Source organism: Copadichromis virginalis, linkage group LG7 (assembly GCF_057382275.1).
Source record: "Copadichromis virginalis isolate Kocher_CV1m ecotype Utaka linkage group LG7, C_Virginalis_male_GT1.1, whole genome shotgun sequence".
In the NCBI taxonomy this organism is placed as follows: domain Eukaryota; kingdom Metazoa; phylum Chordata; class Actinopteri; order Cichliformes; family Cichlidae; genus Copadichromis; species Copadichromis virginalis.
This window is the reverse complement of record NC_140624.1, coordinates 37,066,792-37,093,512: the sequence shown is the minus strand read 5'-3', so window position 1 is coordinate 37,093,512 and position 26,721 is coordinate 37,066,792. Positions and strand designations below refer to the sequence as shown.

Sequence of the window (26,721 nt, the reverse complement as noted above, 5' to 3'; positions counted from 1 at the left end):
CAGGGAGTGCTTTACATATTTTGGACTGTTTGTAATAAGCTTTAGCTGAACCAAAATTCAAAGGAAAGCAATGCTATAAAATTATTTTTACAGACAGGTGATTTGTTTACTCGTGGCTGTCTGACAATATATGGGGATTTTTCTCAACCCTTGATTTATTTTCCTCATATGGAAATAGAGATACCTGCACCCCAGCATCTAATCAGCTACAGTAGAAAATTGTGTTGATGTTGATTGGGATTTGGATTTGATTTCTGCCTTCCAGCTGGTGCTTGTCATGTGTAGGACACACACCAAGGGTGGAGTTGATGCAGGTTGAAGTTGTGACTGGAAGCACACTTGGTTTTGCCAGGTTTGGAAAGGGCTGAAGCTAAATCCGAAGTGCAGGCTTATACTGAGTCTGTTCCTATTTGTACTAAGCTGGTAAAAGATCTGTCACTCAAAGCCTCATAGTCAGAGCCATGGACCAAAGTCAGGATCCTTAATGAGACAGGTCTGAGAGCAATGTTGAATTATGCAGCATGGATTGCTCTGGCAGTGTCACACTTTGGCCCTAAATCAGTGTGGGGAGGTTGACAGGGACTCTTGAAAGCCAAAGTCAACCCAGTGATTGAGACGACATCTCTCCCAAAAGAAGTTGGGTGTAAATTTAACAAAGGTTTGCAGCTTAAAGTCCTCTTTGTGACATGTTTCAGGTTGAATTTTCTGGGAACTGGGTAAACCTGGGCAGCTTTGTGATTTGTGGGTGTGAGAAAGAACAAGCCAGGTGGGATTGACGATAAAGACGAAATGATACCAAGTCTCTCTTTGACGGCTGAAGTCTAAAATTATACTTGCTGTATGCACAGCACCTGTCTCTTTTACAGATTTTTGGTGCTGACATTTCAATCGAATTGTAAAGTCACTGGAGTAATGGGCAGCTGGTTACAAAATGTGAAACCCCCCCAAACTTCCCGAGTCTACAGGATGCCTGGCATCAAGATGTGCCACTATATTCACACACACCAGGATTTGTTTTCTAATACATCATCTTAGACCTGTTCCTGGCTCCTGTATTTACCTCCCTGTTCATCCATCCATCTTTTGTAATGAGTCCCGTCAGGTTTTTTTTCTTTTTGATAGCCCTTCTTTCACTCATGTTCATGATTTATGAACTGTTTTGTCACACGGCATATTGAGATTGCTATGCATGAAAATGATGAATGTGGAATTAGGATCTGTTGCCATGTGTTAATTTTGAAATGTGGACATGCAAAATATTTGGATGTTTTTCTTGGCAAATAGTTTATAGGTTAGTATGTTTATAGAATCTGAGACTAGATACGATTAAGATAAAAATCCTGAAAAGCATTTTCAAATTTCTGTTTGTTTGTTTGTTTGTTTTTTAATATAATGCAATTAAGCATACCATCCAATATTCAGCAACAGTTACAGAGAGCTTTGCAGCTGCTAAATTAGCATTTAGTTTCACACCGTATTACTGTTTCTCATTTCAGGAAGCTCTTAGTAGAACATGCTGTGAGTGCACGCGTTTGTGTGGGCTTGTCTGTGTGTATTTATTTTGAAAGCGGTGAAGCTAAAGTTCTCAAAGACTGCAAACTCACAGTACCTGAGTATAGTGGGATGCATATCTCGTGCAGGAGGAGCTGCTCTAATTAGAAGAGGCTTGGGCAATGGTGAGGAAATGTGCCATTCAGGTCTGGTTTACACTAGTAGAAAAATGGGTAAACAGTGCATTAGCAATGATTTTGACAACTTACACTGCATGAGTCAGGATTCTAGGTCAGTATCTGCTGTGCTGTGAATGAAACTAATGGAGCCTAATTTAGGGATTAAACATGAAGTGGGAGCTAAAGTGATTGTGATGATAATTAACGCACTGTGATTTTTATCTTGCTGAGTTTAAACTCAGTGGAAATAAATTTCACTCTCTCTTTATATTTTACATCTCTCCTGATGAGTAATATAGCAAGTGTTGAAGAACAAACAATCATAGCTATAATTTGCAAACCTTCATTGACCAATGGATAATTGCTATGGAAAATTTGGTCTCCTGGAAGGCTAAACCATGGTCGATATGAGCTTTTGTCATTGGAGATTGATCGTTACTGTTTTTTTTTTTTGTTGTTTTTTTTTTTTAGGTCAGTAGGGATGTTAGTTTTTGAAAGATAAAAATGATGATATTAAAAAAAAAGGGTCTGAAGTGACCATTTAACAAACTACATTTTTGGGGGGTTAAACCTGATCATTAAAAAGCTGTGGTTAGTCCTTTGCATCCAAACAAATAGAAATGGTCACTGAGGCTTTAATGCACTGTGTGTGCAGTCAGTGTAGCTTGATTGTATTTAACCGATACAGTATAATCAAATAGGTTTGGTTTTTTTTTTTAAAAATGATATCTCCTCATCTCAAACATGCCATTCTTCATTTCTGAGCATTTTCAGCTGCCATGCCTTTATTGTGGTGGTAAAATATTCAGTGCTACAATAAATAATAGATAAAACTTGTCTGTATGGGCACTGCATAGTATGCATTTTAAAGGTATGATGGGATAACATCAGCAAACAACACAATACTGTAGTTGCCCTGAACAGCCCTGTAGTAATAGTTGTGCAGTCAAACAGTAATACGAAATATCAAGAAGTTGTTGCCCAGATAAGAGATTACTGCATAAAAGTATGTCTTAATTAGATTCTCATTTCTATTCAGAAAACTGTAAGGCATGGTTTCCTGGCACTAAAATTAGTAGTCAAGATTACAGTCAGGTATTCAGAAGCAATTAAAAGTCATTCAATATCAAAGCATAGTTAAATTAATTAGTAAACAAATTGCTTTGGACTCAGAGGTCATTGTCCTCAAGTCCACTTTTGCTTAGACCAACAGCAAACCTCGAACAGTGGTGTAGGTATGGATGGGGGAGGGTGTATATGTCGACTACTGCGCCTTCAATTTCAATAAGTGTCAAGGGGATGCATAGGTAATTCAATAAAGGGTCTGTGCTGTAACATGGCCATAGATACAGACCTCCATCTTTAACATTTTGTTTAAGTGGTTGATGAAGAGTGCTGCCCATCTCTAATGGCCTTACAGATTTATGATAGTAAGTAGCGACTGCTATTTCTTTGGTATTCATTTGTCATTATTACCTGTATCTTTTAAATTAGCTCTGGGTATGGATACCTCCCCAGGATTATGGCCAGAACTGTGATTTTTTCCTCCTTTGTTTCAATCAAACAGCTGACACATTAATTTATTTTTCTATTTTCAGATGCAATTATCTTAGCCAGTTACCTGGCAAGAAGGTGTGTGTGTCACTATTTTTTTTTCCCTTTTCTCCACAGCAGGTTGCTGAGGCTTACGCTGTGGACTGCTCTGTTGTTTTTGTGAGGATGGAAATGATTATCTTTTACAGCTTACAAAAAGACAGCCGGAAGTTTTCATACTTTTTAAAAGATTTTTTTTTGCACCACTCCTCATAAATTGCCATTCAGAAGCTGCATCTCTGAATCATCACCCCTTTGATGTTATGTCTTGATTTGAGTGGCTTTTCAAGTTTCACTTTCCTCATCCTTCTAACAGTCAAAGACACTGAAAGTGCCAGTACCGTATGCTGTGCTAAAAATTCAGAATGAAAAAGTAATGGAAATTTTGAGGCCTTAGTTGCCGAAGGCAACCGCAGATGTGACTTGCAGGTCACATCCCAAAGAAATTGAGAAAGTGTGGTTACTGTTGTCCAGGAGTGCATTCACAAAAATTAAGTCAGAGAGGATCAAATGCCAGAATTTTTTTAAAAGGAAGGACATGAAATGAAGACAGACAGAATGACGATGAAAAATTGAAAGGAAACCACTCAGAGGGGAAGCAGTTATCCTCAGATGTCAGAGTATTAAGGGTCAGGAACAAAAATTTGTGCAGATAGCTTGGACGCTATGAGATGCTCTTGAACTTGCCACTGTTTTGCATAGATGACAGTGTAATGCAAAAAATCACTGAATAGATGTAACACATGTCAAATTTTAAAAGGTCCATGCAGTCAAATAGAAATGATAATGTGAGGACAATGACTATCCGATCAAAACTAAAAATACTGTCAGCCCTTGAGTGTTGGACCCAGTGAGGAACCAAGAGACTATCATTGCCTTAAGTAAACCCATTTATTTAGTAATTAAATGCTCTAGAGTGAAGGATATTTTGTTATTGTCAAAGTGGCTTTTCCACTTTTATATCAGACAGGGAAAATCATCAGTATTTATCCTGTGTATATACTGAAATCTGTGCTCTCAAAGCTTTATGATTTAACCCACCTTTTCAGAAGATGCCAAAAACAAGGGGACCTCAACAGTAAAAAGAACAGAAATTATCGGATACCTTAAAAAGATAAGACAACAGTGTTATTTTTCTTTCTGCTGCAAACAGCTGATGGCTGTCTCAAATAGGAAAATTTGCTCGCACTCGCTCATGTTTATGTAAGTGCATAAATTGCCATTGCATTGTTCCTGTTTTATACTTTTACCTATGTCGCCTTGATTTGACTGTGATTTTGAGTTGCGGTAGCAAAGTTCCACAAAAGTGTCACAACAGATTAGCATATTTATGAGCGGATGATTTCACTGCACTTTTGTGTTCAAAAGCGTGAGATGCCAGTGCATGTATTTACTTATCTGCAATTCAACAGCTGTCTGACAGAAATGTGGTAAAAGACATCCCTTGCCATCAACTTAGCAATGCATGGTGTCAAAAATAGTATTATGGATAGATACCACTTGACAGGTCTTATGTCATGTGTACAGTGCCGTCAATTGAATGTCTAGGTGCCCATGTCAAATTAGTTTTGAGCCACTTATCATGTCACTGTTTTTCAATTATACTGCTTCAAGATCATAAATTTTGTTCTGCATTGAGGGCATTATTTTGAGGTTGCTGACAGGCCCTTGACGGTTTCAAAATGATGTTTCACATCTTCCAGTGGTTCATTCGTTAAAAGCCTGGCTTCTAGCCAGATGTTGGTACACTTGCCAGGACAAGCACAGAAACAGCTTGCCTTCTCTTTATGCGTGACATACGCTAACTCTAACAGTACTGATGAAGTTACTTGACTGCCTTCACATCAGTGAGATTGAGCTTTAACAGATGTAAGCACTGTGATTAGTACTCTGAAGCCAAGCAGCAGAGAGAGTTGCAGTAGGTCATGGCAATTTATTTAGAAGGTCATTAATGCTAGTCAGTGATTAAAGATAAAGCCTGATCAATAGAAGGATTAGCTCCTGAGTTCTGTCTTAACTTTAGTTCATTTACTCTGTGTTTCAAAATAAAAAAAATAAAAAAAGTAGACTAGTCCTATGTGTTATAGTATGGTTTATAGTAAAGCGCATGAAGTAAGATTAGTGAAGGTGATGCACTAGAGGGCAGTTTTTGGGGCATCTGTCAGTAAGGAGGTAGAACAGGCTGTCTACCAATCAGAAGGTTGGTGGTTCAATCCCCAGCTCCTCTAGCCTGCATGGCAAAATGATGCAGTGTGAGTGTGTGAATATCAAGTTGAAAGCATTAGGACATAGAAAAAAAGCAACTCTATGAATGTGTGAGTGAATAAGGCTTGGAATAAAAATACTTTAAGTGCTAAAATAGATATGAAAACCACTCTGTTTATTTAAGTACTAGTCCAGATTAAGATTCATGGTTTACCTTTGTTTTCCCACCAGCAAAGATCAACTACCAACCAGCCCTGCCCAGCCAGAGAGAATTCCTTACTCAGAACATGCCTGTGGGTCATATGATAAAATTCATTATTACCTACAAAATGGTAAGTAGAAAAAAAAAACAAGAACACACAGAAGCAATGTTTATATGATTAAGGTTATGATGATCTAATCAAGAAGCATTTGTTTTAAATGATAACTCTTTTCCCTTCAAATCTGTTGGGCCAAAGTTACATATAATTCACTCCAATTAATTTGGTAGTTACCACATTTAAGACTGATTGGCTATGGTCGATAATGAAGTTGGTTGTAGATTAAAAAGGTTTTATGTGACTATATATTAGGGGTGCAACGATATTTGTATCGATATTGAACCGTTCGATACAGTGCTTTCAGTTCGGTACGCATATGTATCGAACAATACAAAATTTGTAATTTATTTTATCAACTTTCCTTCTATGCTGTCTGTGTTGAGCGCTCAGTGAATCTGCGTTCGACTACTCCGCCTAGGCTGCACTGTCGAGTGCAGATCCACTGAGTGCTCAACACAGACAGCATTGTCAGAAGGAAGAGCGCAGGGCAAGCTAGTGAGACAGAAGTTAAGCTCTCCTTGCAACATGGCAAATTGAACCTCCCCCACCCTCATTCAGATCTGGCCTTTGGAATTATTTTGGTTTTCATGTGACCTATGACCCCGAAGGTAAGCGCGTCATGGACTAGAGTAAAACAGTATGTTGGATGTGCCATGCAATGCTCAATTACATGGGTGGGAGCTAGTGTGTTAGCGTAGTTAGCCGAACTGAGCCTCCACGTGTACAAACCATGACGGGGGGTCATGGAGCCAAAAGTCCGGCAGTTTCAGCGCCACAGCGAACGTAGCTGCAACAGGAGGCGGAGGTCCGGCGGCCGCTGATGCATCCATAGCGGAGTCTGCGTTATCTACGGCCCGTTGCATGCTCGAGTCAGGGGTCACCAATGTGGAGGTAAGCATCAACGACACAGAGCTCTCAGTTCTCACTCCTTCTTTATTCGTCTCCAACATCAACTGCGCATATCGCGCCACAAAACACAGGAACACACTTCCTATACACCGGGTGTGAGTGGAGTCCTCTAGTGGTCCACCACAATATATATATATATATATACACACACACTTATTAGGGGTGCAACGATACTCGTATCGATATTGATCCGTTCGATACAGTGCTTTCGGTTCGGTACGCATATGTATCGAACAATACAAAATTTGTAATTTATTTTATCAACTTTCCTTCTGACGATGCTGTCTGTGTTGAGCGCTCAGTGGATCTGCGCTCGACAGTGCAGCCTAGGCGGAGTAGTCGAACGCAGATTCACTGAGCGCAGGGCAAGCTAGCGAGACAGAAGTTAAGCTCTCCTTGCAACATGGCAAATTGAACCTCCCCCACCCTCATTCAGATCTGGCGTTTGAAATTATTTTGGTTTTCATGTGACGTATGACCCTGAAGGTAAGCGAGTCATGGACTAAAGTAAAACAGTATGTTGGATGTGCCACGCAATGCTCAATTACATGGGTGGGAGCTAGTGTGTTAGCGCAGTTAGCTCGTTAACGTGTTGGCCGTCCAGCCCCATGCACGGGGCGATCCGCGGTAGCTCATTAACGGAGATTTGCCGTGTTGTGGCGTTAATGTCATTTCAACGAGATTTACGGTGACAGCACTAGTGGGAACACAACGAATATGACTGCACATTTACGCCGACAAACAACAAGCACGCATGCTACAAACTTTACCCGAGTTATTTAGACAGCCGTTAGCACATGATTCTCCTTATGGGGACCTGATATGTTTAATATGCTGCTGAGAATATAGCCCAGAAGAAGCGTATAGTATATCTTTTATTTTGGAAAGAGCCATTTCTCTGTAATAAACTCTCTTTTCCAAAGATGAGTGATTCCTCAATCAGATACAGGGCTCACAAAATTGCTAGCCCGACGTCCCGGGCCTAGTGATTTTTCCAGTCGGGCTACCAAGATCTATCTCTGCCCTGCCCGTCGGCCTATCGTGGGAAGGAAAAATATTGTTACAACTTTGTTTTATTGATTTCAACAATGACATACAAAGTTAGCAACAGCTAAGTCAATCTTGATTTCAGAACAGTGGTATGTCCATTATACCCTCCAACCCCCCAACCCGAATTCTCCCCCTACCAGGTCCACACTAGACAAAACACCGCAGAGAACCAGTCTCTGCCCACACACACAAAAAAAACAAAAACAACATCTCAGGACCCATACACATAACAAGCATAACCCCCCCCGCAACCAAACAAACAAACAAAATCAAGCAAAGCAAAAAAAGAGAAAACAAAAGCAGAGAAAGTACCAAACAAAACAAAAGGAAAAATAAATAGATAAGGTATAAGTAAGATTTAAAAAAGACAAAACAAAAAAAAAAACATTATAATGTAGCTTCGCTCAGTTCACTTCAGACTCAGGAAGTAAAGTAATGGTGTCCACCAGCAAGAGAAATGATTTCCAGATTTTGTTAAATTCCCTAATAGAACCTTTTAGAGAGAATCTAAGTTTTTCCAACTTTAAGTTAAAGAGTACATCTCTCACCCAATGATCATGAGTTGGGGGGTGGGGAAGCTTCCACTTCAACAGAATAAGCCTCCAGGCCAGTAAAGTGGTAAAGGCTAGGGCCTGTTTGAGGGGACCAGATAAGTTCAAGTCAGGAGGAATGCCAAAAATTGTGGAGAGTGGGTTAGGAAGGACAGTCTGGCCATATGCTTGGCTAAGTGTGTCGAATATATTCCTCCAAAATGCACTCCATTTCGAACAAGACCAAAACATGTGGACATGGTTGGCAGGCGATAGTCCGCATCTGCTACAGGCATCACTGATGGTTGGATAGATTTTAGATAATTTTGCGTTTGTATAGTGTACTTTATAGACCACCTTGCACTGAATCAAAGCATGGCGAGCACAAATTGAGGACGGGTGAATCAATTTCAAAGCATTTGGATTATCTCCAATAAAGGTTGGAGAAAAAGGGAGTGGTGAGCTGAGTATTGATGATAATGAGTAACAGCTAGATGCAGTTTCCATTTGTACCCAGACTGTTGCAGGGGGGTCGTTATGAACCCAATGTAAAAGTTTTTGTATGTTAGCTGCCTAATAGTAGTGTCTAAAATTGGGCAGACCAAGACCACCGTCACTTTTAGAGGACTGAAGAATAGACTTGCGAATTCTAGCTTGTTTCCCTCCTCATACAGTGGGGCAAAAAAGTATTTAGTCAGCCACCGATTGTGCAAGTTCCCCCACCTAAAATGATGACAGAGGTCAGTAATTTGCACCAGAGGTACACTTCAACTGTGAGAGACAGAATGTGAAAAAAAAAAATCCATGAATCCACATGGTAGGATTTGTAAAGAATTTATTCGTAAATCAGGGTGGAAAATAAGTATTTGGTCAATAACAAAAATACAACTCAATACTTTGTAACATAACCTTTGTTGGCAATAACAGAGGTCAAACGTTTACTATAGGTCTTTACCAGGTTTGCACACACAGTAGCTGGTATTCAGGCCCATTCCTCCATGCAGATCTTCTCTAGAGCAGTGATGTTTTGGGGCTGTCGCTAAGCAACACGGACTTTCAACTCCCGCCACAGATTTTCTATGGGGTTGAGGTCTGGAGACTGGCTAGGCCACTCCAGGACTTTCAAATGCTTCTTACGGAGCCACTCCTTTGTTGCCCGGGCGGTGTGTTTTGGATCATTGTCATGTTGGAAGACCCAGCCTCGTTTCATCTTCAAAGTTCTCACTGATGGAAGGAGGTTTTGGCTCAAAATCTCATGATACATGGCCCCATTCATTCTGTCCTTAACACGGATCAGTCGTCCTGTCCCCCTGGCAGAAAAACAGCCCCATAGCATGATGTTTCCACCCCCATGCTTCACAGTAGGTATGGTGTTCTTGGGATGCAACTCAGTATTCTTCTTCTTCCAAACACAACGAGTTGAGTTTATACCAAAAAGTTCTAGTTTGGTTTCATCTGACCACATGACATTCTCCCAATCCTCTGCTGTATCATCCATGTGCTCTCTGGCAAACTTCAGACGGGCCTGGACATGCACTGGCTTCAGCAGCGGAACACGTCTGGCACTGCGGGATTTGATTCCCTGCCGTTGTAGTGTGTTACTGATGGTGACCTTTGTTACTTTGGTCCCAGCTCTCTGCAGGTCATTCACCAGGTCCCCCCGTGTGGTTCTGGGATCTTTGCTCACCGTTCTCATGATCATTTTGACCCCACGGGATGAGATCTTGCGTGGAGCCCCAGATCGAGGGAGATTATCAGTGGTCTTGTATGTCTTCCATTTTCTGATGATTGCTCCCACAGTTGATTTTTTCACACCAAGCTGCTTGCCTATTGTAGATTCACTCTTCCCAGTCTGGTGCAGGTCTACAATACTTTTCCTGGTGTCCTTCGAAAGCTCTTTGGTCATGGCCATGGCGGAGTTTGGAGTCTGACTGTTTGAGGCTGTGGACAGGTGTCTTTTATACAGATGATGAGTTCAAACAGGTGCCATTCATACAGGTAACGAGTGGGGGACAGAAAAGCTTCTTACAGAAGACGTTACAGGTCTGTGAGAGCCAGAGATTTTCCTTGTTTGAGGTGACCAAATACTTATTTTCCACCCTGATTTACGAATAAATTCTTTACAAATCCTACCATGTGAATTCATGGATTTTTTTTTCACATTCTGTCTCTCACAGTTGAAGTGTACCTCTGGTGCAAATTATTAAATTGTGCACAATCGGTGGCTGACTAAATACTTTTTTGCCCCACTGTATGAAATGTGACAGAATCTTTTCTAACTTGTCAAAAAATGCCTTGGTAAGAAGAATCGGAACATGTTGAAAAAGATACAAGAATTTTGGGAGGACACTCATCTTTATCAGGTTAACTCTCCCTGCCACTGACAATGGTAGAGAAGTCCAGTGGTCACAATCTTTCCCAACATTTTCTAGTAGGGATAGAAAATTCTCCCTCATCATTTTATGTATAGAAGAGGAAATAAAAAACCCCAAATATCTAAATCCGGTTTCTGTCCACTTAAAAGGCACTATTGAGTGGGGAAGAGCTCTGGCCAGGGAATTGAGGGGTTGCAACTCGCTTTTTTGATAATTGACCTTATATCCTGACAGTGTACCATATTGGTCCAGTATGTCAAAAAGCACCGGGAATGAGTTTAGAGGGTCAGAAATGTACAGGAGCAAGTCATCTGCATAAAGGGAGAGTTTGTGAGTCACACCACACCTTGTAATGCCTTTAAATCTATCCTCTAAACGCAGCCATATTGCAAGAGGCTCGATAGCAATGGCGAATAGGAGGGGTGAGAGAGGGCACCCTTGCCTAGTGCCCCTCTCAAGTGGAAAAGGCAAAGACAAGTTGTTGTTAGTACGAATACAGGTGGATGGCGAGGAATATAGTAGCTTAACCCAGAGAATAAAGTCAGCCCCTAAGCCAAACCTATCCATCACCTCATAGCTCCACTCGACGCGGTCGAAAGCTTTCTCCGTGTCAAGAGATACCGCAACCTCTGGAATCGAGTTGCACGATGTATGGATAATATTCAAGAGGCGTCTTGAATTGTCATATGAGTGCCTGCCGGCCATAAATCCCGTCTGGTCAGAGGCGATAATTTGTTACAGAACACGTTGTAGCCTAAGTGCGAGGATTTTAGATAGTATTTTAAAATCAATATTTAAAAGAGAAATTGGTCTGTAACTGCTGCACAACAGAGGATCCTTGTCCTTTTTCAAGATTAAACAAATAGTAGCTTCGGACAAAGTCTTGGGTAATTGACATTTTGAAAAGGCTTCATTATACATATCTTTCAACAACGGTGCCATAAGATCAGAATTGACTTTATAGTATTCTGCAGAGTAACTGTCAGGGCCCGGCGATTTACCTGTGTTTAAGGATTTAATGGCTTCTTGTACCTCTACTACAGTAATAGGTCCCCCTAATCCCTTCGTCAGATCTCTATCTATTCTTGGAAAATGTATATTTTGGAGAGTTTCTTCTGATAGAGGGGGAGAGCTTGAAGTGTACAGATTGGAATAGAAACTTACAAATACTTCATTAATTCCCTCTGGGTCCGATATTATGTCACCAGCAGCAGACTTGACCTTTGGGATTAGCTTGGAGGTTCCTTCGGCACTGGCTTGATAAGCCAGAAGTTTCCCTGCCTTGTCACCGGATTCAAAAAAGCGTTGCTTAGTCTTAATTAATTATAAATTTAAAATAAATGTTAGAATCCACAAGGGGGTTCTTTATAAGTCTGCACTTTGCTTGATTAAGAAAATATCATATGTTACAGTGACATGTGGGGAAATTAACAGCTGATTTTAATTGCAGACAAAACTTGTATATCAATAACAAAACAAATTGCAGTTTCCGGTGTAGAAAAAGTTTAAAAATATTTATTTGGTAAGCAGAAGTCTTTATCAGACAGCAAATAACTAACTTGACACATTTATACATCAATCTGACAACAATCTGTACAAAAAGCTTCGAGCACATGAAATTTGATTTGTGTAATCTAATCCATTTTGCACTTCCACTACAACACCACAGTTAATTAACAAAATGCTTCTGTGCCTTGTTAAGTAACTGAAATTGTCAGCTGTACAGAACATAAAACAATTTGTGCTCATGCAAACATTTATTTGATCAGTGTCTTGGCAAGATGCACTAAGATTCCAATAAACACATGGAAAAACTGCTCACTGATAGACAATATGGTGTCATTTTTACTCTGCTCCTGTGCATCTGCAGAAATTCTATAGTCTCAGATGTATGGAGACCTTACTTTTATCAATTACGATCATGAGTTGTAGCCCAGGAGCCATGAGTCATATGTCTGAGATATACATGTTTAAAAAGGTTAAATATAATAGATGTAAAGCATATACATTTCCCTGACAGGCTGAAGAAAATGAGAGTATACGTGAATGGAAGGGAAACAAATCATCACGAGAAACAAAGTTCATTGTTTGTAGCTCTTGAAAAGAGCACCATTATTTCTTTGTGCACAGTATTATCACGGCTGGTGGGTCAAGACATAGACACCAAAGGATGCCTTGTGCCTAATTTGGCTGCCAGCTGCCTCTGACTATTCATGTATAAAAGTACAAAAAACAACATTCCCGTGGTGTAGGTGCACCCATTTGCTTTATCAGATGTTTTAACACTACCGTTGTGTGGTCTTACATGTGTATGTGCAACTACTTTCATCCTGCTCTAATGTCAACGTGAAAATGCTCTTTAACAACTTGGTGAGCGACAAAACTATCTAATTTTCCCTACAAAATACCTCTGTTGTTGACCTTAATGGTTGTTTTTAGTATTTTGAACATCTAAATCCGCGGTTCTAGTGTTCCATTTCATTTCTGCACTTTATTTTAGCCAATTTCTGGTTAAATCTGGTTTGCATTATTTCTTTATTTATTTTTTGGGAGTAGTAATTAAACATTTTTTTGCAGGTTTTATAGGGAAAAACAAAAACCAAACAGCTGAATTTCCACTCACCTGTGCTACTCTGGGATTTGGAAATCAAACCTGATTGCAGCAAAAACACCTGATTCACCTAGTATTTTCCAACACATAGCACAACCTCCAAATCAAATCAAATCAAATCACTTTTATTGTCACATCACATGTGCAGGTACATTGGTACAGCACATGTGAGTGAAATTCTTGTGTGCGAGCTTCACAAGCAACAGAGTTGTGCAAAATACAATAACATAAACAGGCAAAATACAAGAATGGCTACATCTGAAACTAATAAATATATGTACAATATATAATAGTATATGCATTTCTGGATGTGTATACTAAATATTTTTCTACGTGTGTGTGTGTGTGTGTGTGTGTGTGTGTGTGTGTGTGTGTGTGTGTGTGTGTGTGTGTACACATATTTTACAAATTAAATAGAGTAAACAATAAATAAAATATATAAAATAAATAAAATAAAATATACAGAGTGAGACATGTGCAAAACAGTGGCATTACTGTACAGTATGGAGTGCATAATGTTAAAGTTCCAGTAGTGAAGCTGAGGTGTCTATGACGTGTTCATCAGTCTGATGGCCTGATGGAAGAAGCTGTCTCTCAGTCTGCTGGTACGGGACCGGATGCTGCAGAACCTCCTTCCTGATGGAAGCAGTCTGAACAGTTTATGGCTGGGGTGACTGGAGTCCTTGATGATCCTCCCCGCTTTCCTCAGGCACCGCTTCCTGTAGATGTCTTGGAGGGAGGGAAGCTCACCTCCAATTATCCGTTCAGAGCACCGCGCTACTCGCTGGAGAGCTTTGCAGTTGTAGGCGGTGCTGTTGCCATACCAGGTGGTGATGCATCCAGTGAGGATGCTCTCAATGGCACAGTGATAGAAGGTCCTGAGGATGCGGGGGCTCATGCCGAATCTTTTCAGTCTCCTGAGAAAGAAGAGGCGCTGCTGCGCCTTCTTCACCGTTTTGTTTGTGTGTACTGACCACGTAAGATCCTCAGCCAGATGTACACCAAGGAACCAAATAACCAAATAACCAAATCCACTATCAACTCCTTTGTCTTTGCGACGTTGAGGGTGAGATGGTTGTCTTGACACCAGTGGGTCAGGGCGCTGACCTCCTCCCTGTAAGCTGTCTCATCACTGTTGGTGATAAGACCCACCACTGTAGTGTCGTCCGCAAACTTCACAATGATGTTGGAGTTGTTAGTGGCTGTGCAGTCGTAGGTGTAGAGTGAGTATAGGAGAGGGCTCAGTACACACCCCTGTGGAGCACCAGTGTTCAGTGTGACGGGGATGAGGTGATGCTGCCCAGTCTGACCACTTGGCGTCTGTCAGACAGGAAGCTAAGGATCCAGCTCCCCCACCCTCATTCAGATCTGGCCTTTGGAACTATTTTGGTCTTCATGTGACGTATGACCCTGAAGGTAAGCGCGTCATGGACAAAAGTAAAACAATATGTCGGATGTGCCACGCAATGCTCAATTACATGGGTGGGAACTACTGCGTTAGCGCAGTTAGCTCGTTAACGCGTTGACGCCGTCCACCCCCACGCACTGGGCGATCCGCGGTAGCTCGTTAACGGAGATTTGCCGTGTTGTGGCGTTAATGTCATTTCAGATTAACCCTGACAGCACTAGTGGGAACACAGCGAATATGACTGCACATTTACGTCGACATCATCCTAGTGCAAAGACAAGTGGAAGCAGACAAAAACAACAAGCATGCATGCTACAAACTTTGCCCGAGTCATTTAGACAGCTGTTAGCACATGATTCTCCTTATGGGGACCTGATATGTTTAATATGCTGCTGAGAGTATACCCCAGAAGAAGTGTATAGTATAGCTTTTATTTTGGAAAGAGCCATTTCTCTGTAATAAACTCTCTTTTCCAAAGATGAGTGATTTCTCGATCAGATAGATTTATTATTTTATCCCTTTGTTTAAGCAACATTAAATTTAAAAACTGTACGTTTGAGTTAAAATATATATTTATAATTTTAATAACTGACAAATTAAAAAAGCATGAAAATATTTTTGTATCAAAAAAATATCGAACCGTGACACCAATGTATCAAACCAAACCGTGAATTTTGTGTATCGTTGGACCCCTAGCCACAGCTGCCCTGGGGCAGACTGACAGAAGCAAGGCTGCCATATCGCGCCATCGGCCCCTCTGCAGGACACCGGCCCTCGAGGCCTGGAGTTGGACACCCCTGGTGTAAAGGAACTTGACTAGCCTGCACAGAGTCCTGGTCTCCACCTGATAGAACACCTCTGGGATGGGATTAGAGCACAGACTGTGAGACAGACTGTCTCATCTAACATCAGTACCTGACTTCACAAATGTGCATGCGTAAGAATAGCCAAAAATTCCCTAAAACACACTCATAAGTAGGGATGGGTATCATTTAGGTTTTATCCGATACCAGTACCAAACCGGTACTTTTGGAACGGTGCCGGTGCTTAAACTGTGCTTGAACCGGTGCTTAAAGAATGAAGAACACAAACTTTGTCCAAAACCCTCTCATGTTCAGCTGTTTTTTTGTAAAAAGATAACAATGTTAGCCTTTTCTGCAGCTATAGGGGATTTATGGTATCACTCTTGGCTGGAAGCAGTGTTTAAACAATGGGGGGAAAAAAACTATCCAAAAACCTCTCATGTTTAACTGTTTTCCACTGTTTCTTTGGTCATTTTAGCTTTTTTGGCCAGGGTGAAGGGAGTATCTGCCATCAAACAAGAAGACAGCCGCATGTAACTACGAGGTGTTTGCTAGTTCACCTTACGTGCATTAATGTAATAACGTGGTTAGCCTACTCAACATAAATTACACATGGACAACATTAAGCTACTCACGCAGAGAAGAACGGCTGCTGCTGCCATCATCACCCGTCATCATTTCTGCTACACTGGCAGGGCTAGGGGCCAGGACTCTCCTCTTTGGGTTTTTGGGGGATGTTGCAAACTCCGGGACCGATAACAGGCAACCCACCCGGAGTAGATGTGCTTGGTGTGAGGTCTCGCAGCAAGCTATCAAATACGGTGCATTTCTCGGCTTTTAAAAAAAAAAACGCTATGCGTCGCCAGGTGTTTCATCAGATTCAAGGTGTTACCTCCTTTGCACAGTATCACCTTAAAGCACTTGTTGCAGGCTGCTGAGTTTGCATCTTTTGCTGTGAAGTACAGCCAGACTTTTGACCGGTTCGCCTTGGGCGTTTTTAATCTGTATTTCTGCTCTAAAAGAACGTACGTACCTGGGCCTGCCTACTACGCTCGCAAAGGTAAAATGATTGGCTGGAATCCAAAGTGTGTGACATCTCAGGAAAAAAAAGCACCGAAATAAAGCACAGAAATGTGCGCTGCTTTTCGGTCTGGTTACTACCGTTTATGTCAGAACGCACCGGATGCCGGTACCCATCCCTACTCATAAGCCTTGTGAAAATCCTTCTCAGAAGAGTTAAAGCTGATATAGTTCCAAAGGCCAGCACACATCAAAGATTAAACCCTATGGATTAAAAAAGGGATGTTACTCCAGTTCAGTTTTGTGCATCTGTGAAGGCTTTTGGCAATATAGTGCATTTGTCTTGCCAGAATCTGCTTTCTCTTTGGATTGTTTCTAGAATAGGAAATAATGTGAACTTAAACAGCATATTGGATGCTCGTTTAGCATTTGAATTAGCCTGGGAGAGTTGATATGCCCTGTGTAGATAATAGATGAATTTGTCATAAAGTATATAAAACATAAAAAATATCAAATATAAAAAATAAAAGCTTAATTTCAATCACAATGTAAGCACATTTTGGTTGAAATCTATTTAGCCTTTTTGTGGGTGGTTGTTGGGGTTCTTAGCAGTGAATAACTAATCAAGATCCAAAAAGGAAACTGTAATTGAAACCAAGTCTCCAGTAATCATGTATTAAGCAAAGTCATTATTTATTTTGAGCAAAAATACAATGGAAATAATTAAAAGAGAGAATACAAATTCAAAGCAAGATCCAGAAATATGCTTTCAGAATCACAGTTGCCATTATACAATGACACTGATCACAATGTTAGAGAGAAACAGCATAAAAAGATGACTCATCACACATTTAAATTCATGTGGATGTAAATGTGACAGCCCATGCTTATACAAATGTAAATGCAGAATACATAGTAGCATTAGTAATACCATAATTTGTGATACAATGCTGCTAGTAGCAGTGGTCATATTATGTTTTCTTATAAAATTCCCCATGTCACAAAGTGAATAAATTCTTAAAATAAAAAGTTTAAGTGTTATTTGATGCAGGTTCAAAAAAGTCCCTACTTTCCAAAAGCCTGTGCTGTAAGAACATTAAAGTTACTTATTATTACATGAGGCTATGAGATTGCCAGAAAGCAACACTTAGTGTGTGTGACAGAGCCAAATGATTATAATTTTATGAAGCATTTGTATTACATTTGTACATCTCATGCTATTTTACTGCCACAGGATGGTCTTCACATACATGAAATGTATTCAAATTACCAACACTCCAATATATGAAAATAAAATTATAGTTACACATGAACATGTAATTTGCATTAGCTACGACATATTATACTTTATAATATTACTAATATTATAATATTGTTCAGTAAAACAAAGCTGTCACAGACTGTATATTTATATTGAGCACACATTTCTTAAAAAAACAAAATAAAACCCACAATTACTGACAGGTTTTGGATCTGTTGTTTTTGAAAGAAATTTAATGAGGAATCAATTTAATATTTAATCACCACAAATCAGGGATTTTCCTTTATAAAATAACTACATAGATGTACTATACAGAGGCCCATCCAGTGATGTGTTACCTAATTTAAGGCTGATTGATCATTATAAAAAGCCTTTGCCAGTAATGGTAATTGCCGATTAAAGAAGCACCGCTTTTTGTTCCCTAGTGTAGTTGCATGTCTGGAGCTTCAGCTTAGGTTTCGATAACAGTCTCAAAAGGGGTAGAGATGCAAAGAAAAAAGCCACTCCTGATATTGGCCCAAAAGATCAACATGGGCAAAGGGACACAAAACCTGGACAGAGAAACATTGGAAAATGTGCTATGAACAAACAGTCTGTGTTTGAGATGTCTGAACCAAAAGAAAAACAGCTGTGAGATGTAGAATAAATACACAGATGCTGAAAGAGGTGGTTGGTCCCAACTACTATGGTTTAACATCATTCTAAAGTGAAACCAGATAATAACCAAAAGTTCAAAAATTATACACAAATTTTTAAAGAAGTTGGTCAGGTAACTTCAGGTCAGGTCAGGTATTCAGTAACTGAGTGGCCAACACAGGACCTCAACCTTATTACTAAGGTGTTGTGTGAACAGCGTATCAGTATGGTACAAAGTAAGTGCTCAGTAAACTAGGGCTGTGCGATATGACCAAAATCTCATATCCCGATATTAAAACATCTATTGTCCCGATAACGATATAAATCACAAAAATGTAACATTCTCTGTAAAGCTCAAGTTGCGTGAAGTGTTTCCAGCTGGGCGTCGTGTACCTGGAGTCGAGTGTTTTACTGATGCATGAAACTATAAATTTTTAGACATAGGTTGTAACGGCCGCCGTTTTCTTTGTGAGTATTTATTACACGGCGTGCTGCAGGGAAAAGCCTGTTCTAACGTTTGACTCTAAGGTTTATTTTTTAGCACCTGACGGCTCTTTTTTAATTGTCATCTGTAATTAATCTGCTCTTTCACGTGATTCAGTTTATTTTGAAAAGTCTAAACAGGATCTTGAGCTTTATTGTGAAAGGTTTATGTGGAACATAAACACGCGGTGGTTTTAGTGTTGTTGCTAACGACAACGCATAAAAACAAGCGCTTGTCCGTCCGTAGTGTGGTTATATTAAATATAAGAGAAAGAGAGAACTTTAAGAAATTAATATAGCCACTACAGTGACCATCAAAACGATGAAAAAATATTGCCGTAAACAGTTTATTTTGCGACACCATGAAACAAACGGTAGTGTAAAATGAAACGATAGACGTTTTTATATCGTCATCCGATATATATCGTTATATCGAACAGCTCTACAGTAAACCATCCTGATTTCATGAAGGGTATTCTCTCTATCCATCCATCCACTTATCCTTATCTAGCACAATCCTGCTAGCCCTGGTGGATTGTGCAAGCCCTGCAGGATTGCAGGGCTACCACAGAGACAGACAACCATTCACACTAATGGGCAATTTAGAATCACCAGTTAACCTAACCCCACTAACTGTTTGTCTTTGGACTGTGGGAGAAAGCCAGAGTACCCGGAGAGAGCTCATGCAAACACGTCTAGAACATGGGAACTCCACACAGAAAGGCCCCAGCCAGGTGGAGGATTTAGACTTGGGACTTTTTTTGCTATGAGGCAACAGTGCTAACCACATTGTGCACTGTGCTTCTTTACTGTTTTCCTTTAATTTAATATTTCACATTTGGATGTGTAAAGAAGTTCCAATATCCTACTGACAACTTTGAGTAACTAAAAGTTGTCAATACAAGGTTCTGTTGATTTATCTTCAAATTTGAAGACATTGAGGGAAATGTGAGCACAAAAGACTATTTTTCCTCCTGACATTATCACTTTTACCTCCTAGGACCTGGCGTCCACATATGTGGACATCACATTTTTTGGGTTATTTAGAACAAAATACTCAATTTTGCTCTACAAGGGCCTGATATCCACTAACCAGGACATTATACTGCTACTGTTCTATCGAAATTTCAAATGAATATCCTCATATGTAGCTCTCATTTTTCTCAGAAACAAAAATTAGGTAAAAAAAAAAATCAGGTAATTCTTTGTTTTTATATTTATCAGGTCCCAATCAGCCCAAATATCAAAGAGAAATTAAAAATGCATGCCGTGGAAGAGTTCAGGTCTTAGGAGGTTAATCATGAAGCACAGAAGGTATTCGTTATTGTTTTCAGACAGATCTATGGTAGCTCCCCTCTGTTTTAGCTTAAACAACTTTTCTTGACAAAGCAGTTTGTTGGTTTTTTTTTTTGCCAAACCTTCAAATTAATCCAGTCAAAATTTAATGACATTTCCCCAACGTGTAATCAAGGAATGACTGTATGCAAATGGTTTGTAGCTCGTTTCAGTATTAAAGTGTTGCCATTATTGATGATGCTAAGAATGTTTGTATTTCTTCGCAGGCTTTTTGGAGGGAGAAGGGCTTTTCTGGGGAAATAGTGGCAGGGTCCTCCACCGAGTGTCCATTCTGTGTAACCTTTGATGCCACCAGCCCTTTTGGTAATGCTGCTCTGGTAGGGTTCATTGCTGGCCAGCAGGCTTCTCATTGGGAATCAAAAGAGGTAATGGAAAAATGCTGTAGAGAGGCTTTTAAGTAACTTTCTATGCACATGTCATTTAAACATGACAGTATTTTCAACATGTTTTAATAAGCAGAAACTTGCATACTCCTCCACCATCAGGATCATTTGCTTTTTCTTGGATGTCCATTGCTAGTAGATATAAACTAAAGAGCTCCACAATCATGGGTATATTTAGGGTTAAGTCTTGTTTGCATTAGAGAAAAAAAGCCACATAGAATGCATTCTCAAAATGATATTGTTCAGTGGCAGCATTTTAAAAATGCACTCAAGATTGCTCATCACCCGAGTGCAGATAAAGCACTGCCTTTAGACTGAGAATTGTGGGGTACTGATGCAAGCTTTCAGTAACTGCAACTTAAGTGAATAACAGACAGAAGTGATTTTTTTACCTGTATGGTAGAAAGAAGACTAAGAGCATTCCTAAAAATAGACAGTGGGTATTTTTTGCTTGTTAAGTGTTTAGAAATAAAGGGAAGGTGTTTATAATTACTGTTACCAGGTTTAAGTTTAAGATTTAAGTTGTAAAAGACAACCCACAAAAATAGAGAATGACTTAACTAAAATTTAAGATGCGTGGTTGTTCATGTTATTGGCCAACCAATCTGTTATTTCTTAACAAAGAGCATTTAAAATTATTTGGAATTGTACAAGTCTTGTCTTAATCCTTTAAATTCCTTTGAATTCTTTTCAGCAATAGCTTTGGTATAGGACGAATGCAGGCTTTATATGCCTTTAAGCATGTGTATGAGGTTTGCAACATGCTTTTTGCACACAGCCTACACGCTTTCCTTCTATATTCATAGAGACATACATACATACATACATACATACATACATACAGGTAGCAGTGTTTCCCTTTACATAAAAATATAAATACATTCAGCCCCATCTCTACAGTTGTTTTTGCCATCTAAGTCATCCTGACTGGCTAAAGCTCTTGAGTAACTATCACTATGCTGCTTTATTCTGTGTAGGATGCTAAATAATTAAACTCCACATCCCCCACAAAAGAAAGAAAAATCCTCAAACTATGGTGGTATATGTGAGTAGACGTGGCATCAGGCATGCAATTACGCACAGTATGTGCTGTTACAAAGTATGAATTTGTTATTATTTTATGTATTTTATGTGTTTTTGGTTTTTTGTTTTTTTTCTGTATTTCTTTTCCATTTTCAGGTCTCTTGCACTTTGCTGGCTTTCTATTGTTGCAGTTTTAAATTTGTTTAAATGTTCACTTGGATGCTCTTTCTTTGCCTGTTTTTTTGTAGTATGCTAACATTCCCAATGCAGAAATACAAGAGATTGAAGATCGCACATAAAAATAGTGTAAACTTTACCGTTTATTGGAGCAAATGGGATGACTCCAAAATTAACTTGACACTTCATTCACCTTCGTTGAACTCAAGTCTTTATAAATAAATAAATATAAATAAGTAAATTAGAATTAACTACAACGTTCCTGAATTATAAATATTATTGCTCAGCTCATGTTTTATGTAATAGGAGGCCATTCTTGTTTGGTTTTACAGAGAAACTCAAACAGAATGACAGGCTGATGTTAGAAGAGTCGGTCAGAGTGTAAAAGACAAATCCGTGACTGTTGTGACACACAAAAAAATAATGTATTATTTATTATTTTATTAGGAAACATAAAAAAACTACAAATAAAAACATTTGTAGGAAATCATCTGTGTTTGATTTACATACATTTACTGTAATAGATCACTTTCAGAAACACTCAAAAACATGATGTGTTTGGCTTTAATTATTTTCCTAGAATCTCTATAACACAATCAGAGTTTAAGTTATTGGATCTCCTTTTGTTACCAGGCCTCAGCTGCTCATCATGTGTGCTAATACAACTGTGAGAATGAGTTGCACAAATTCTTTACTTCTTTTGTCCAACTTGGTGATTTCTAGACAATACATTCATACTTTAGCACAAAGCATGTTGTTACAGTCTTGAGTTAGAGAAAGTGCCAAGTTACAACACACATTTCTGTTTCTGTTTTCTGTTTACAGGTTGGAGAAAGGAAAAACGCTGTGCTTTCCAGTCTGGTCAAATATCTAGGTCCTGAGGCTGCATCTTTCATGCATTATGAAGAAAAAGTAAGTGCTAAGTGCCAAATGTCTGGTGAAATAAAACAATATTTTTAGTTTAAGGTGGTTTTGTACAGTGCCAAAATGGATCCCATCTCTCTCACTCACTTTGCAGTTTTCTGGTTTGTATTCTTAAGGTATAAAGTTTTTGTATTATATTAGGGGGAAAAAATGCTTAAATTAAAAGTTATTTTAGACTTCACTGGGGTTTCACAGTGAGTCTAGAATCATTTCCACAAACCATAAATTGTGTCTAAAACCCTCCAAATTTGCATCCCTTTCTAGTGTGGAAAGTGGACAAGTTCTGTTAACAGACCTGCCTTTTTAAATTCCAAATGAGTAGCTGCTGCATTCTGTTATTCTTATTTTCCTGATAGTACTGCTTCTGATTACTCCGCTTTTAAAACATCTCAGGCACAAGCACAGCATGGTTTGCTCTTTTATTGACTGCATGAGCAAATACAAGAAACCTGAACTCCCAGCACCTTAGGAAATGAAAAACCAGTGGATTACACTTAAGTTGATGGCAATACCACCATAATAGGCAAATTATCTTATGGCTAGTGCTATCTTAGCTTTGATTTACTTTAGAACACCATATCTCTATCAATCTAGACCAGGGCTCGACAACCCTAGGCACGCGTGCCACACTTGGCATGCGAAGGGTTAACTGATGGCACGACCATAGCTGGACTAGCCATCGGTGGCCCGATGATTTTTTTTTTTTTTTTTTTTTTGTAACGGTATAAACAATGAAAGCTTGTGGATTGGCCAGATGCTGGCCGGTGTGTAAAAATAACTCAGTTGTTTGGTGGTGGCTATGGCGGAGCTTCCACAGATTCAGTAAAATTAACAAGTGGTGGAGGCTGGCAGGTGGATGAGGGAGAGGGGAGGCAGGAGGAGGAGAGACCCGAGACGGGGCGGTCCGAGTGTCAGGTGAACTGAACTTCAGGTAAGAAGTTATGACCTGCAGTCTATGTGGGTCAGATATGAACCAAGTTTAGGTGGAGTTTATTTTCGTTGTTCTGTTTTTTTAGAGTCAGTTACAATAACTCGTACTGCGTACTAGCTAGCATGACAGAGTTTCTATACAGCTGGGTGGGTGCTACTATGTTACTGATAGTGAACTTTGTTTTATTCATAAGGTTAGTTAGTAGAGTTGCCAACCGCCCCGTAAAAAGACGGAATCGTCCCACATTCAGAGAAAATATTACGTGTTTCGTGTTGAGCTGAGAAGGAACACAGTTTGTCCCGGACTTCAGCTAGGATGGAAAAAGACACAAAGGTGGAGTTATTCTGTCGTTACGCTGCACAGCTGCCTCTTCTTCTCCTCTCATTCTCTCCTGTTGCTACTTTAATCATGAAACTGATCAATGATCAGCTGATCGGCTCTCTTGTTTGTTTATCGCCCACTTTGCGCCAGAAAGAGGAAACCGCCGGATGTCGCGCTAAACAACAGCAGCACGTTTAAGCTTGATCAGCTGTTGTTAGAATGTATTTAATATTAATTTCTAGTATCAGCTGATGTTTGCTGGAGCCACAGCTGTAAAAGCTGCTGGTCATGATATCGGTTTGGATATGTGGTGAGAGGGAAACATGAAGATGAAACCAGGAGATGTCCTTACTGAATCATCAGAGCTGAACAGGTGATGGAGAAACAGGTTTACCTTTTAGGTGACATGGATGAGTTGAAGGGAAGTTATGAACTGTTTCTGAGAGACAAATAACACCAATATCATTTTCTAAGTAGCTGACAGCTGGTAACTGTGCAGGGGCGGGTCTAGCAAAGTTTTGCCAGGGGGGCAGGTAGGGCATTAACAGGGAAAGGGGGGCACAAAGAAATACTTTCTCATTCTCATTTAAAATGTCTGGCTGTTCTTAAATAATTATCTGAAGCTTACAACCAAAGTTTTCATCTTATGTAAAATGTATAGAAATCATACATATACCAACAAGACAGCGTTTGTTTTCATTCAAAGGCTTTATGGCTTTAATACCTGGTGGGCCGGTCTGTAGTCAAAATGCCTGGGCTGTTTTTTTGTCCAGCCCTGGGCACGACACGCAGTGAATTAATCTGAGAGGGTAAAAAATAAATGGCCGGGCCAGCGGTGCACATTGCAAATCAGCTCGCATAGACGCATTAGTTGACGATATCTTAGCTAACAGCCCCAACTACCAGATTCAACTTGTAATTGGCTAAAAAAAATAACTTACTTACTAACTCACCTACCGGTGAGAGGGACATTGTTAGCTTTCCACATTCCGACACTTCAAAAGCTTCAGGAGCTTTCCGCTCAGCACAGCATCAGCACCACGGAAATACACGGATACATCCGTAGACTCGAGACACAATGCATTTTTGGGACTTTCAGGTGTATGGACCAATGTTTTATTTTCTTTTTTTTTTTTTTTTTTTTTTTTTTTTTTTTTTTTTTTAATATTTTTATTGAGAGACAAGTGTACAGTAGTTTACAATGACAACACAATCTGTTCCCCTCACATATTTTTTAGTTTTTCTTACATGAACAGACACAATAACACACACACACACACAGGCACACCTACACACACGCTTAAGTAAACAAACAAAACCAAACCTAATAAGAAACCCAAAACAAACACAAACCCCAAAAGGGGGAAAAAAAAAAAAAAAGGGGGGGGGGGGGGGGGAAGAGACATGATATTAATCAGCTGGTAGAGCGTTTAATGACTTGCAATAGTCCACGAAGGGGCCCCAGATAGAATAAAATTCTTTGTATTTGCCCTTCGCCACAAGGCCTATCTTTTGCAATTTAAGAGATGACATCACATCTCTAAACCAAAAAGAAACTGAAGGTGGCTTTGAAGATTTCCAAAGGAGTAAGATGCAACGTCTAGCCAAAAGTGATGTAAAGGCTAATATTTTGAAGTGTGTAGGGTCGGTTAGACCAGTGTTGACTGGAAGCCCAAAAACAGCTAGAAAAGGGTCCATGCAGATTTGGGTCCCAAGAGCTTTGGAAAGAATAACTGAATACTGACTCCAGAAGCCATGGAGTCTTGGGCACAGAAAGAACATATGGCCTAGGTCACATGGGGTGGCATGACATCTCTCACACTGATCCATCACTTGTGGGTAAATCTCAGACAGACGAGACTTTGAATAGTAAACCCTGTACAACACCTTGAACTGGATGAGTTGTAACCTGGCACAGGACGTACTATAACGGACATTGGATACTGCTTTCTCCCATTGCTGATCCGAAAAAATTATTCCTAACTCCTGCTCCCAAGCCCCCCTAATTTTAGCAACGGAATGGACATTTAAATCCATAAGTTGTTTATATATTAAAGATATAATTGACTTCTTATTGGGTTTAAGGGATAAGAATTCCTCCCATGGTTGGACATTTGGGAGAAGAGGGTAGGAGGGGAAGAGAGCAGAAGTGCAATGCCGTGCCTGAAAATAACGGAATAGATTGGTAGCCGGAAGATTTGTTTCTGAACACAGGTCTAAAAAAGTTAAGAAAGTGCCATCTTTATAGAGATCCTTAAATGTATTAATACCATGACGCTTCCACTGTACATAGGTACCATCAATGAGGCCAGGAGTAAACAGATGGTTCTGCGTGATGGGCATGTGTACTGATGCAGAGATGTACTTAAAATGACTCCTGAATTGTGACCAGACCCTTAGACTAGACTGTACCACGGGATTTTGGGTGAAATGAGAAGGCTTAAGTGGTAGTGGAGAGAATAATAAAGCTTCTAAGGATGAGGAAGTGCACGACAGGCGTTCCAGTTTGCACCACAGCAGGTCTTGAGATTCAAGCCAATGGGTCAATTTGTGAACATGAGAGGACCAATAGTAAAATAAAAAGTTAGGCAAGGCAAGACCACCATCAAATGTCAGTCTCTGTAATAATGATTTCCTCACCCTGGGGTGTTTCCCTCCCCACAAAAACGATGTAACTAGCTGGTCTAACTTTTTGAAAAAAGCTTTAGGTAAAAATATAGGAATACTCTGAA

General features: G+C 39.8%; 1 protein-coding gene across 1 annotated transcript in view; it reads left to right on the top strand.

The window, feature by feature from the left end:
• The window catches only part of LOC146705560 (putative flavin-containing monoamine oxidase A), a 65,343-nt gene that overhangs the window by 25,089 nt on the left and 13,533 nt on the right, over positions 1–26,721 (top strand). The window contains exons 8-10 of the mRNA XM_085463269.1: positions 5,700–5,800; positions 20,437–20,595; positions 22,639–22,725. Coding sequence (XP_085319395.1) covers positions 5,700–5,800; positions 20,437–20,595; positions 22,639–22,725 — 347 coding nt within the window. The remainder of the gene's footprint in view (positions 1–5,699; positions 5,801–20,436; positions 20,596–22,638; positions 22,726–26,721) is intronic.